The 14,309-nt window shown below is 57.6% G+C and overlaps 1 protein-coding gene across 2 annotated transcripts; it reads left to right on the forward strand.

The window, feature by feature from the left end:
- Window positions 1-787: 787 nt before the first annotated feature.
- On the forward strand, window positions 788-10,371 carry NUS1 (NUS1 dehydrodolichyl diphosphate synthase subunit). Of its 2 annotated transcripts, XM_078623516.1 has the most exons (5): window positions 866-1,439; window positions 4,871-5,011; window positions 6,287-6,430; window positions 6,862-6,961; window positions 7,570-10,371. In XM_078623516.1, the coding sequence occupies exons 1-5, from the start codon at window positions 1,040-1,042 to the stop codon at window positions 7,658-7,660; spliced, it is 876 nt and encodes a 291-aa protein (XP_078479642.1). In that variant the 5' UTR covers window positions 866-1,039; the 3' UTR covers window positions 7,661-10,371. The 2 variants fall into 2 exon arrangements, with proteins under 2 accessions (XP_078479643.1, XP_078479642.1); XM_078623517.1 differs by lacking the exons at window positions 6,287-6,430; window positions 6,862-6,961; window positions 7,570-10,371 and adding an exon at window positions 5,289-5,655 and having other exon boundaries at window positions 788-1,439.
- Window positions 10,372-14,309: the final 3,938 nt, after the last annotated feature.

Below are 14,309 nucleotides of genomic sequence, written 5' to 3' on the forward strand. Positions count from 1 at the left end.
GGGCGCAGTGCGCTGTGGGTAAGGGCGCAGTGCGCTGTGTGTAAGGGCGCAGTGCACTGTGGGTAAGGGCGCAGTGCACTGTGTGTAAGGGCGCAGTGCACTGTGGGTAAGGGCGCAGTGCACTGTGTGTAAGGGCGCAGTGCACTGTGGGTAAGGGCGCAGTGCACTGTGTGTAAGGGCGCAGTGCACTGTGGGTAAGGGCGCAGTGCACTGTGGGTAAGGGCGCAGTGCGCTGTGGGTAAGGGGCGCAGTGCATTGTGTGTAAGGGCGCAGTGCGTTATGGGAAACGGCGCAGGGGCACTGTGGGTAAATGAAAATTTCACTTTTCGATTTAAAAGCTTTCGTGACTGCAGGGATTGATAAGATTGGTTCTTTCGGTAAAGTCGCGTAGAAGGGAAATAATACAATAATAATAATAAAATATTAACATTCGATTGCAACACAAGCAATCGTCATCAGGTGTGAAAACCACAATAAAAACCACAGCTTGCTGTGGTTTAAAAAAACTAAAAAAAACACAGCTTGCTGTGGTTTTTATTGTTTTAATTTAATTGTTGAATTGTTATTAATTTATTATTTCCCTTCTACGTGACTTTACCGAAAGAACCAATCATATGAGAATTTCACTGTGGGAAAGGATAAAGTGCCGCCATGACGTCACCCCATGTCACGTGGGCTCGAAGTTGCGCGTGGTGACGTCACCGCGCAAGCCCCGCCGTAGTGCGTGATGACGTCATTCCGCTTGCGCGACGTTGGCGGATGTTGCCGCGCATGCGCACATTGCCACGTCGTTCGCCCCTCCCCCCCCACACCAAAACGCACGACGTCATTGCCACAGCGGACCAATGGGAAGCTTCCATGTGCTCACGGGGGGCGGGGCGTGATGTGTGTGACGCGCACCCCCTCGCAAGCATGGCGCCCGCCTGACGGCTTCTTCTCGCTCACTACCTCATTCAGACGCCCTCTTGTCGCCCTCTCGTCGCCCGGGTTGTTGCGGGAGGGCTGAAGGAGGCCCGCGCCGCGACATGAGAGGCTCGCCATGGCCCTGCTGTACGCGCTCGTGCTCCGCCTGCTGCACGCGCTGCTCGCGCTCAAGGCGAAACTCCAGCGCGGCCTAGCGCGATGGGACAGCCTCGGGCTCGCCTGGAAGCGCCGCCGGCCGAGGCGCGCCTTCGCCGGCGGCCGGGGCAGGGGGAAAGGGGTCGGGGGAGTTGATGATGGCGATGCTTGCGATGATGATGATGAGGAGGAGGAGGAGGGCAGGAGGGGGCTGGAGATGGCGCGGCACGACGGGCGCGCCCTGCGCAAGCTGCCCGTGCACGTGGGGCTCGTGCTAAGCGAGGCGGCTGGAGCCGAGCGTGGATTTCGCGACGTGGCGAACGCCGTGCTGTGGTGCGTGGCGCTCGGCGTCTCCTACGTGAGCGTGTTCGACGCGCGCGGTGAGTCGAGGGCGGCGAGCTGAGGGTGAGGAGGGGTGGGGAGGGGGTGAGTCGAGGGTGAGGAGGGGTGGGACAGGGTGAGGGAGGGGGGGGGGGCAGGGTGAGGGAGGGGTGGGAGGGGGTGGGGGACAGGGTGAGGAGGTGTGGGAGGGGGTGGGGGCAAAGGTGAGGAGGTGAGGGAGGGGGTGATGAGATGTGGGAGGGGGTGGGGGACAGGTGAAGAGGTGGGGGAGGGGGTGGGGGACAGGGTGAGGAGGTGAGGGACAGGGTGAGGAGGTGAGGGAGGGGGGGGGGACAGGGTGAGGAGGTGGGGGACGGGGTGAGGAGGTGTGGGACAGGGTGAGGAGGGGTGGGAGGGGGTGGGGGACAGGGTGAGGAGGTGAGGGACAGGGTGAGGAGGTGTGGGAGGGGGTGGGGGCAAAGGTGAGGAGGTGAGGGAGGGGGTGGGGGACAGGGTGAGTAGGTGTGGGAGGGGGTGATGAGATGTGGGAGGGGGTGGGGGACAGGTGAAGAGGTGGGGGAGGGGGTGGGGGACAGGGTGAGGAGGTGAGGGACAGGGTGAGGAGGTGAGGGAGGGGGGGGGGATAGGGTGAGGAGGTGGGGGGGGGGGGGGGTGAGGAGGTGTGGGACAGGGTGAGGAGAGGTGGGAGGGGGTGGGGGACAGGGTGAGGAGGTGAGGGACAGGGTGAGGAGGGGTGGGAGGGGGGGTGGGGGACAGGGTGAGGAGGGGTGGGAGGGAGGGGGGGGCATGGTGAGGAGGGGACATGGTGAGGAGGTGAGGGACAGGGTGAGGAGGGGTGGGGGGGGACGGTGAAGAGGGGTGGGAGGGAGGGGGGGACAGGGTGAGGAGGTGTGGGAGGGGGTGGGGGACATGGTGAGGAGGGGTGGGAAACAGGGTGAGGAGGTGGGGGAGAGGGGGGCAAGGTGAGGAGGTGAGGGACAAGGTGAGGATGGGGAGATCAGGAGGTGAGAGGGTCGGGGTGAGGGATAGGGTGAGTATGTGAGGGATAGGGTGAGGAAGTTGGTTTGAGGTAATGGGATTTGGGTTGGAGGTGAGGGATTGGGTGGGGAGGTAGGTACTGAAATGTGGGTGAGAGGTGAGTGATTGGGTGGATGGGTGTGTGAGTGGCGTGTGAACGTGTATCTGTGTGTCTGGGTGCAGGCGTGTGTGCGTGTGTGTGTGAGTATTACAGTCATCTAAGTCAGCCAGCCCAAAGTGCACCTAGCCTGGCACAGGCGGCCTGGTGACTTCACCACCGTCACTTAGTGGCTGGTCTTGGTGTGGGTGCCGTGTAGTGGTTAGCGCGCTGCCGTGCTGCGAACCCGGCGACCCGAGTTCGATTCCCGCTCACGGCCAACACCGGTGACGATTGTCTTGAACCGGTACTGGGCCACCCCTAGGTCGACTCAGCCTCAAATGAGTACCCGGTGCAGTGTGTAAAATCGCCATTGGTGAGACAAAGGCGGTCGGGCGTGGTGCTGGCCACCCACCCCCTCGTGAACCGTGCCGGCCTTCATAGGTGGTGCTCGCTAACAGCACTTGCCCCTACAGTCTGTTAAGGCTACACGGGGGATCTTTGTCTGTGTGAGTGTGCTCTCTGACAGCACTTGCCCCGACAGCCTGTTCAAGGCTACACGGGGGATCTTTGTCTGTGTGAGTGTGCTCGCTAACAGCACTTGCCCCAGCAGCCTGTTCAAGGCTACACGGGGGATCTTTGTCTGTGTGAGTGTGCTCGCTAACAGCACTTGCCCCAACAGCCTGTTAAGGCTACACGGGGGATCTTTGTCTGTGTGAGTGTGCTGTCTGACAGCACTTGCCCCAGCAACCTGTTCAAGGCTACACGGGGGATCTTTGTCTGTGTGTGCTGTCTGACAGCACTTGCCCCTACAGTCTGTTGAAGGCTACACGGGGGATCTTTGTCTGTGTGAGTGTGTTCTCTGACAGCACTTGCCCCAACAGCCTATTCAATGCTACACGGGGGATCTTTGTCTGTGTGCCTGTTTGTTTACACTCAATGGAAGCTGCTGTGGTGATTGTGCTGCTGCTGCTGCTGCGGGTTTCATTTGCCCCGGACCAGATTGGACTGGGCCGCTCCCGTTATTAACATTGCCACACGTGGTGACGACGGTGGTGATGCTGGTGATAATTGTGGTGGTGGTTGTGCCGATGAATGGTGGTGGTGGCGGCGGCGATGATGTTGGTGGTGATGGTATTGGTGGTGGTGATAGTATTGGTGGTGATGATGGTAGTAGTGGTGGTGGTGGCGATGGTAGTGATGCTGGTTGCCGGGACGTGTGTGTGGTTGATGGTGGTCGTAAGATCTGGACACATTCCCATCGGTGAGCTCCTCCAGCAGGCAAGGCTGCGTTGGCTGTGGGTCACGTAGCCCGCATGCCCAGCCACCGCATGCCCAGCCACCGCATGCCCAGCCACCGCATGCCCCAGCCACCGCATGCCCAGCCACCTCATGCCCAGCCACCGCATGCCCAGCCACCGCATGCCCAGCCACCGCATGCCCCAGCCACCTCATGCCCAGCCACCGCATGCCCAGCCACCTCATGCCCAGCCACCGCATGCCCAGCCACCGCATGCCTACACAGCTTTTGTTTGGCCGCATAGAGACGAGACTTTTGACACTTCACGTGACCTCAAAGTGCGCCTGACACAGGCGCCGTGGTGACATCACCGTCACTTAGTGGCGAATGGCGGGTATTGGAAGTGATGATGGTGATGGTGGTAGTGATGGTGGTGGTGATGGTGGTAGTGTTGGTGGTGGTGATGGTGGTAGTGATGGTGGTGGTGATGGTGGTGATGGTGATGGTGTTGATGGTGTGCATGGTGGTGGTGATGGTGGTGTTGGTGTGCGTGGTGATGGTGGTGATGGTGTTGGTGTGTGTGGTGGTGGTGGTGATGGTGGTGGTGATGATGTTGTTGATGTTGATGGTGTGTGTGGTGGTGGTGATGGCAGTGATGATGGTGATAGTGTTGGTGATGGTGGTGTTGATGGTGTTGATGTTGGTGGTAGTGTTGGTGATGGTGGTGATGGTGGTGTTGATGGTGATGGTGTTGATGTTGTTTGTGTGCATGGTGGTGGTGATGTTGATGGTGGTGATGGTGTTGATGGTGATGGTGTGTGTGGTGGTTGCCTCCTGCCCAGGGATGTTGACGGTGTTGATGTTGATGGTGTTGATGGTGTTGATGTTGATGGTGTTGATGTTGATGGTGTTGATGTTGATGGTGTTGATGGTGGTGATGGTGGTGTTGTTGAAATGGTGTTGATGTTGATGGTGGTGTTGATGATGATGGTGTTGATGGTGTTGGTGTCGATGGTGTTGATGGTGTTGATGTTGTTGATGATGTTGATGGTGTTGATGGTGTTGATGGTGTTGATGGTGATGTTGATGATGTTGGTGTGTGTGGTGGTTTCCAGGGATGTTGAAGGAAACCAACGGCCGCCTCATGGAGGAGGTGTTGAGGCAGCAGAGGGAGCAGCTGGGATCCGATTGGTCCAAGCGGAAGGTCGAGTTTGTGGACGACCAATCGGCAGAGGCGTTACTGCAGGGTACACCAGGTGAGGTGGGGGGGGGGGTCATGTGACATGAGGAGAAGTGGTGGTGACGATGATTGTGGTGACGTAGGTGACGATGGTGACGATGGTGAAGGTGGTGACGGTGGTGGTGGTGGTGATGGTGAAGACGATGGTGGTGGTGATGGTGGTGACGGTGACGGTGGTGACGATGGTGATGGTGGTGACGTAGGTGACGGTGGTGATTGTGGTGATGGAGGCGACGATGGTGATTGTGGTAATGGAGGTGACGATGTTGATGATGTTGATGTTGTGTGCATAGCGACGGTGCGCGTGGCGCTGCTGTCCCCGCGTGACGGTGGTGATGATGGTGGTGACGATGTTGATGGTGCTGGTGATGTTGTTGATGTTGTTGTTGTTGTGTGCGTAGCGACGGTGCGTGTGGCGCTGCTGTCTCCGCGTGGTGATGATGGTGGTGATGATGGTGATGATGGTGTTGTTGATGTTGTTGTTGTTGTGTGCGTAGCGACGGTGACGATGTTGATGGTGATGATGGTGGTAATGATGTTGTTGATGTTGTTGTTGTTGTGTGCGTAGCGACGGTGCGCGTGGCGCTGCTGTCCCCGCGTGACGGTGACGATGTTAATGTTGTTGATGTTGTTGATGTTGTTGATGTTGTTGTTGTTGATGTTGTTGACGTTGTTGTTGATGTTGATGTTGTTGTGTGCGTAGCGACGGTGCGCGTGGCGCTGCTGTCCCCGCGTGACGGTGACGATGTTGTTGTTGATGTTGTTGTCGTTGTTGATGTTGTTGTTGATGTTGTTGTTGTTGTTGTGTGCGTAGCGACGGTGCGCGTGGCGCTGCTGTCCCCGCGTGACGGTGACGATGTTGATGTTGACGTTGATGTTGTTGTTGTTGTGTGCGTAGCGACGGTGCGCGTGGCGCTGCTGTCCCCGCGTGATGGTGACGATGTTGACGATGTTGATGTTGATGTTGTTGATGTTGATGATGTTGTTGTTGTTGTTGTGTGCGTAGCGACGGTGCGCGTGGCGCTGCTGTCCCCGCGTGATGGTGACGATGTTGACGATGTTGATGTTGTTGATGTTGATGATGTTGTTGTTGTGTGCGTAGCGACGGTGCGCGTGGCGCTGCTGTCCCCGCGTGACGGTGACGATGTTGATGTTGACGTTGATGTTGTTGTTGTTGTTGTGTGCGTAGCGACGGTGCGCGTGGCGCTGCTGTCCCCGCGTGATGGTGACGATGTTGACGATGTTGACGATGTTGATGTTGATGATGTTGTTGTTGTTGTTGTGTGCGTAGCGACGGTGCGCGTGGCGCTGCTGTCCCCGCGTGACGGCCGTGCCGCTGTGGCTCGCGCCGCCGCCGCCTTCTGCTCCCTGGTGGCGGCACGGCGACGCACGGCACCGGGGCTCACTCCCGGCGAGCTCGGGGCCAGCCTCACCGGTGAGCCACTCATCACTGAGCCGTCACGTGCTCGAGTCACTGTGTCACGTGACAGAGTCACTGTGTCACGTGGTAGAGTCAGCTGTGTCACTGTGTCACTGTCACTGTGTCACGTGTGTGTGTTAGTGTAGACACGTGTGTGTGTGTGTGTTAGTGTGTGTGTGTGTGTTAGTGTAGACACGTGTGTGTGTGTGTTAGTGTGTGTGTGTGTTAGTGTAGGTGTGTGTGTTAGTGTGTGTGTGATAGTGTGTTAGTGTAGGCGCGTGTGTGTGTTAGTGTGTGTTAGTAGATGTGTGTGTGTGTGTGTTAGTGTAGTTGTTAGTGTGTGTGCGCTAACCATCATAGCTGCTGCTGCTCGCTAACAGCACTTGCCCCAACAGTCTGCTAAGGCTACACGGGGTTGGGGGGGGTCTTTGTCTCTGTGCCCTTAGCCATGAAGGGCTTCCCCGAGCCGGACCTGGTGCTGCGCTTTGGCCGCGTGGAGAGCACCCTGGGGTACCCACCCTGGCACCTGCACCTCGCAGAGATCATGTGAGGGGGGGGGCGGGGGGGTGATGAGGGGGTCGTGGGAGGGGGGGTGACGTGTGGGGGGTGACGGGGGGGGGGGGAGGACGTGGGGGGGGGTGACGGGGGGGGGGGGAGGACGTGGGGGGGGTGACGGGGGGGGGGGAGGACGTGGGGGGGGTGACGTGGGGGGGTCGTGGGAGGGGGGGACGTGGGGGGGGTGACGTGGGGGGGGGGGAGGACGTGGGGGGGGGTGACGTGGGGGGGGTCGTGGGAGGGGGGGACGTGGGGGGGGTGACGTGGGGGGGGGGGGGACGTGGGGGGGGTGACGTGGGGGGGGGGGAGGACGTGGGTGGGTCGTGGGAGGGGGGGGGGTCGTGGGGGGGGGGTGACGTGGGGGGGGTGACGTGGGGGGGGGGGACACGGGGGGGGGGGGGAGACACAGCGCTCTGTCACCCTCATCACCACTGTGCCCACACTTCTGTCTCTGCCCCGTGACGTAATTCTTGTCTCCCCCTGGCCCCCCCCCCCCCTGTCCCCCCCCCCCCCGTCCCCCCCCCCCCGTCCCCCCCCGTCCCCCCCCCCCCGTCCCCCCCCCCGTCCTCCCCCCCCCCCTGCCCCCCCCCCCCCCCCAGCCCCGTGGGCCCCCTGCAAGGCCTGTGCTACGAGGACCTCCACTCGGCCATGCGCGGCTTTGCCGAGTGTGAGCAGCGCTTCGGCAAGTGAGCGCCTCGCCGATGCCTCGGCGCGTGGGGATGGTGGCTCTGGCCTGGGCTGAGGGGTCTGGGATGAGGGGGTCTGGGATGAGGGGGTCTGGGATGAGGGGTCTGGGATGAGGGGGTCTGGGATGAGGGGTCTGGGATGAGGGGGTCTGGGATGAAGGGGATCGGGCATCTGATCAGCAAGTGGCTTTGAACTTGCCAAGATGTTCGCAGGAGATTTTCGACATTCAGCGTCCAAGCCGCTCACGGTGTTTCACCGCACCACTGGGTGTTTCACCGCACCGCTGGGTGTTTCACCGCACCGCTGGGTGTTTCACCGCACCGCTGGGTGGAGCTGCCCACGGCGTTTCACCGCACCGCTGGGTGTTTCACCGCACCGCTGGGTGTTTCACCGCACCGCTGGGTGTTTCACCGCACCGCTGGGTGGAGCTGCCCACGGCGTTTCACCGCACCGCTGGGTGTTTCACCGCACCGCTGGGTGTTTCACCGCACCGCTGGGTGTTTCACCGCACCGCTGGGTGTTTCACCGCACCGCTGGGTGTTTCACCGCACCGCTGGGTGTTTCACCGCACCGCTGGGTGGAGCTGCCCACGGCGTTTCACCGCACCGCTGGGTGTTTCACCGCACCGCTGGGTGTTTCACCGCACCGCTGGGTGTTTCACCGCACCGCTGGGTGTTTCACCGCACCGCTGGGTGTTTCACCGCACCGCTGGGTGTTTCACCGCACCGCTGGGTGTTTCACCGCACCGCTGGGTGGAGCTGCCCACGGCGTTTCACGGCGGGTTGAACGCAGGATTCCCGGCGGCGCCGACGCGGCGGATCGACCCGGGGGGCGAGCGGTCACGCACACAGCTCCACCTCCACCCAGATTACAGCTCCACCTCCACCCAAACTCCACCCAGATTCCTGTTCCACCTCCACCCACATCCAGCTCCACCCAAACTCCACCTCCACCCACATCCAGCTCCACACAGATTACAGCTCCACCTCCAGCTCCACCTCCACCCAGATTCCTGCTCCACCCAAACCCCACCTCCACCCAGAATCCAGCTCCACCTCCACCCTCTGCCGCTCCCCCCCTCTCCGTGCCCCCTGAGCCCCCCCCGCCTGGTGCCCCCCGCGAGACCGGCACCAAGTCGACCGATTCCCTCCCGCAAATTGACCATTTGTCCGATGCGGTGACGGCGGCGGTGGTGGTGGTTGTGGTGGTGGTTGTGGCGGTGGTTGTTGTTGTGTCGGCGGAGGCGGCGGCGGTGGTTGTTGTTGTGGTGTCGGCGAGCCTTCGACACTTCACGTGGCCTCAAAGTGCACCTAGCCTGGCACAGGCGCCGTGGCTTAGTGGCGAATGACGCGGGTATCGGCTTTGGTGGCGGTGGTTGTTGTTGTGGTGTCGGCAGCGGTGGTGGTTGTGGTGGTGGTTGTTGTGGTGTCGGCAGCGGTGGTGGTTGTGGGCGGTGGTTGTTGTTGTGGTGTCCGGCCTGACCCCTTGCCCGGCCTGACCCCTCACCCCGGCCTGACCCCTCACCCCGGCCTGACCCCTCACCCCGGCCTGACCCCTCACCCCGCCTGACCCCTCACCCCGGCCTGACCCCTCGCCCGGCCTGACCCCTCACCCGGCTTGACCCCTCGCCCGGCTTGACCCCTCGCCCGGCTTGACCCCTCACCCCGGCCTGACCCCTTACCCACCCTGACCCCTCACCCCAGCCTGACCCCTCGCCCCGCCTGACCCCTTGCCCAGTCTGACCCCTCGCCCCGGCCTGACCCCTCGCCCGGCCTGACCCCTCACCCCGGCTTGACCCCTCACCCCGGCGCCCGTGAGGTGAGCTGATGATGAGTCCAGCGGCACCCAGCAGTGGGATTGGATCGGACGGGGTCGGGTAGGATTGGGCGGGGTCTGGTAGTATCGGACGGGGTCGGGTAGTATCGGACGGGGTCGGGTAGGATTGGACGGGGTCGGGTAGGATTGGGCGGGGTCTGGTAGTATCGGACGGGGTCGGGTAGTATCGGACGGGGTCGGGTAGGATTGGACGGGGTCGGGTAGGATTGGGCGGGGTCTGGTAGTATCGGACGGGGTCGGGTAGTATCGGACGGGGTCGGGTAGGATTGGACGGGGTCGGGTAGTATCGGACGGGGTCGGGTAGGATTGGACAGGATTGGGTAGTATCAGACGGGGTCGGGTAGGATTGGGCGGGGTCTGGTAGTATCGGACGGGGTCGGGTAGGATTGGTCGGGTAGGATTGGGTAGGATTGGACGGGGTCAGGTAGGATTGGTCGGGTAGGATTGGACAGGATTGGGTAGGATTGGACGGGGTCGGGTAGGATTGGACGGGGTCTGGTAGTATCGGACGAGGTCTGGTAGTATCGGACGGGGTCGGGTAGGATTGGGTAGTATCGGACGGGGTCGGGTAGGATTGGACCAGGATTGGGTAGGATTGGACAGGATTGGGTAGTATCGGACGGGGTCGGGTAGGATGGGACGGGGTCGGATGGGCTCCTCCAGCCCATGTAGTTTATTTCAACTCGGTCACCGCATCACGGAAAGCGCTCAATTGGGTTGAACGTGAACGACGTTTACCTGTTGATCTCAGCTCGTGGCTGTAATCGATGTGGGCATCACGCGCGAGATGATTATTTTTGTTTTGTTATTTTTATTTAATCCGGACCCGTTTCTTTTCCTCCGAATGATTTTCTATTAAAATGACCGACGAATTCGAAGTGGAATGAAAGGCGTCGTGAAGGGTGGTCTGGGTTGTGATGCGCGGGGGAAGATTCCGACCGGGGTTCAAATCCAGCACCTCCACAGCGCTGGCTCTTGTGTGTGTGGCTCTGATACGGCCGTTATGAGCCCACGAATAGAGACACAGTCAGACTCAGGGCTTGAACCCATGTAAATAATCCTAGCTGTGTTGATTCTGTGTCTCTGACCCGGCCATTATGAATCCACTAAGACTCAAACCCAGGGCTTGAACCCAGGTTATCTCAGCTGTGTTTGACCCAGAGTCTCTGACACGGCCATTATGAACCCACTAAGAAAGACTCAGACCCAGGGCTTGAACCCAGGATCAGTATCTCAGCTGTGTTGACCCAGAGTCTCTGACACGGCCATTATGAACCCACTAATAGAGACACACTCAGACCCAGGGCTTGAACCCAGGATCAGTATCTCAGCTGTGTTTACCCAGAGTCTCTGACACGGCCATTATGAACCCACTAATAGAGACACACTCAGACCCAAGGCTTGAACCCAGAATGAGTATCTCAGCTGTCTTGACCCAGAGTATCTGACACGGCCATTATGAATCCACTAAGAAAGACTCAAAACCAGGGCTTGAACCCAGGTTATCTCAGCTGTCTTGACCCAGTGTCTCTGACACGGCCATTATGAACCCACTAATAGAGACACACTCAGACCCAGGGCTTGAACCCAGGATCAGTATCTCAGCTGTGTTGATCCAGAGTCTCTGACACGGACATTATGAACCCACTAAGAGACACACTCAGACCCAGGGCTTGAACCCAGGTTATCTCAGCTGTGTTGATTCAGTGTCTCTGACACGGCCATTATGAACCCACTCATAGAGACGGTCAGACCCTGGGCTTGAACCCAGAATGAGTATCTCAGCTGTCTTGACCCAGAGTATCTGACACGGCCATTATGAATCCACTAAGAAAGACTCAAAACCAGGGCTTGAACCCAGGTTATCTCAGCTGTCTTGACCCAGTGTCTCTGACACGGACATTATGAACCCACTAAGAGACACACTCAGACCCAGGGCTTGAACCCAGGTTATCTCAGCTGTGTTGATTCAGTGTCTCTGACACGGACATTATGAACCCACTAAGAGACACACTCAGACCCAGGGCTTGAACCCAGGTTATCTCAGCTGTGTTGATTCAGTGTCTCTGACACGGACATTATGAACCCACTAAGAGACACACTCAGACCCAGGGCTTGAACCCAGGTTATCTCAGCTGTGTTGATTCTGTGTCTCTGACACGGCCATTATTAACCTACTAAGAGACACATTCAGACCCAGGGCTTGAACCCAGGATGAGGATCTCATTGGTATTGATTCAGTGTCTCTGACACGGCCATTATGAACCCACTAATAGAGACACACTCAGACCCAGGGCTTGAACCCAGGATATTTCAGCTGCGCTGGCTAAATCTCTCGAACCGCGACCAGATGATTTGCGCTGAGAATGTGGGCACGTGGCCCCAGGAGCAACCGAACGCGATGGCACTTGACCCTCGGAGCGAGGGATTTGGTGGCTGTAAACACACAACGCACACAACGACAGCGCGCACGAGACGAACCTTGCAAGTGGAATGTACAAAGTTTAAAACGCGTGGAACACGGAAATAAATAAAAGCCAAACTTGAAGACCGCAGAAGCTGCAATGAATGAGTTTTTTCTTAATTATTTGTTTCTTTCGGTTAAGTCACGTCTAAAGATAAAATAATCAATTAAATTAAATAATAGAATACGACGTTTCGATTGCAACACAAGCAATCATCATCAGGTATAATGAAATAGCGACATAAAATCTGATGATGATTGCTTGTTGCAATCGAAACGTCGTATTCTATTATTTAATTTAATTTATTATTTTATCTTTAGACGTGACTTAACCGAAAGAAACAAATAATAATTCCTGCAGTCACGAAAGTTCTAAAATTAAGATTTTTTTCTTAATTTGGAGCTTTCGTGACTGCAGGAATTACTCTTTGCTTCTTTGGGTAAAGTGACGTATGAAGATAAAATAATAAATTAAATACTAGCATACTACGACGTTTCGATTGCAACACAAGCAATCGTCATCGGGTATAAAAGAAATAGCAACAAAAATCTTAACCAGAAAACTATAGACAGACATATAAGCAGGCAGACATCACAAAGATACACAGAGAGAGAGAGAACGTCTCTGTGACGAGGCCTTAAATAGAGAGAGGGGGTGGGGGGCGGAGAGAGGGAGGGGTTAGAGAAAAATTAGCATGTCAATGAGTAGGACGCGACACGTGACTTTAACCAAAAGAACCAAAGAGAATGGGTTTTTATTCGATGTTTTTGGTAGCTGCGTGATGCTGCGGTGCTGCCAATGTAACGGCGTTCGTGAAGCCCCAGTGGGCTAGGAGATGTTGACTACCTCGCCTGGTGTGCAGGAGGTCGTGGGATCCATCCTGACCCTGACGATGCCTGCTGCTGCTGTAGATTTGGAGTTTGCGTGTCTCTATCATCATCATCATCACGGTGGCTAGGAGATGTTGACTACCTCGCCTGCTATGCAGGAGGTCGTGGGTTCCATCCCGACCCTGACGATGCCTGCTGCTGCTGTAGATTTGAAGTCTGTCTCTCATCATCATCACGGTGACTAGGAGATGTTGACTACCTCGCCTGGTGTGCAGGAGGTCGTGGGTTCCATCCCGACCCCGATGATGCCTGCTACTGCTGTAGATTTGGAGTCTGCGTCTCTCTCTCATCATCACGGTGGCTTGGAGATGTTGACTACCTCGCCTGGTACACAGGAGGTCGTGGGTTCGATCCGGACCCTGACGACGCCTGCTGCTGTAGATTTGGAGTTTGTGTGTCTCTCTCCGTGGTCGCGTGACATTTTCTCCGGGTCCTCCGGTTTTTCCCCTCCACATTTATAAGCAACATCACGCATTTTAGAGTGATTTGGCTGCTGCTATAGATGTCCACGTGATGATGAGTGAATGGGTGAGTTGGTGGGTGAGTTGGTGAGTTGGTGGGTGAGTGAGTGATTAAGTTGGTGGGTGGGTGATTAAGTGAGTTGGTGAGTGAGTTGGTGGGTGATTAAGTGAGTGAGTTGGTGAGTGAGTTGGTGAGTGGGTGATTAAGTTGGTGAGTGGGTGATTGTGGGTGGGTGAGTTGGTGAGTGGGTGAGTTGGTGGGTGAGTTGGTGAGTGGGTGGGTGAGTTCGTGAATTAGTGAGTGGGTGAATTGGTGAGTGGGTGAGTTGGTGAGTGGGTGAGTTGGTGAGTGGGTTATCATTGGGCTACTGGTATAAATGTGCACATGATAAGCCACGCTGTTTCGCCGCTATAATTTGTGATAGCCAGGGTAGTTTTCTGAAAAAGAACAATAACGACATTGTTTGATAAGAGGTTTTTCCCCTTTTTTCTGCCAATAAAACACCTTTTTTACAAGGAATCATGTTACTGCCAGAGGTGGGACAAAGTCATTGTTATGCAAGTCCAAGTCGAGTCGCAAGTCATCAAATTCATGACTCGAGTCTGACTCGAGTCCAAGTCACATGACTCGAGTCCACACCTCTGGTTACTGCATTGACCGCAATGCTTGTGGCCAGAATGCAACCCATGAAAACACATTGTCAACATGTTGTTTGTTCAACTAACGTGGGAAAGGAGAAGGATTTACGATACAAATGCAGGATGTCAATGGATTGCTGAGGCCTTCATCCAGAAGCGAATCGATCAAGCCCGCCGCTGACATGACGTCATCGACCAACGCGGTCGGAGACGTCACGGGGGGGGCGGGGGGACCTGAGTGACGTCATCACCGCGGCCGTTGGTGGCCGCGAGTGACGTCACGAGGGGGGGCGGGGGGGAACCGAGTGACGTCATCACCCGCGGCCGTTGGTGGCCGTGAGTGACGTCACGAGGGGGCGGG

The sequence above is a fragment of the Lampetra planeri genome, unplaced genomic scaffold (assembly GCF_965212315.1).
Source record: "Lampetra planeri unplaced genomic scaffold, kcLamPlan1.2.h2 scaffold_293, whole genome shotgun sequence".
In the NCBI taxonomy this organism is placed as follows: Eukaryota; Metazoa; Chordata; class Hyperoartia; order Petromyzontiformes; family Petromyzontidae; genus Lampetra; species Lampetra planeri.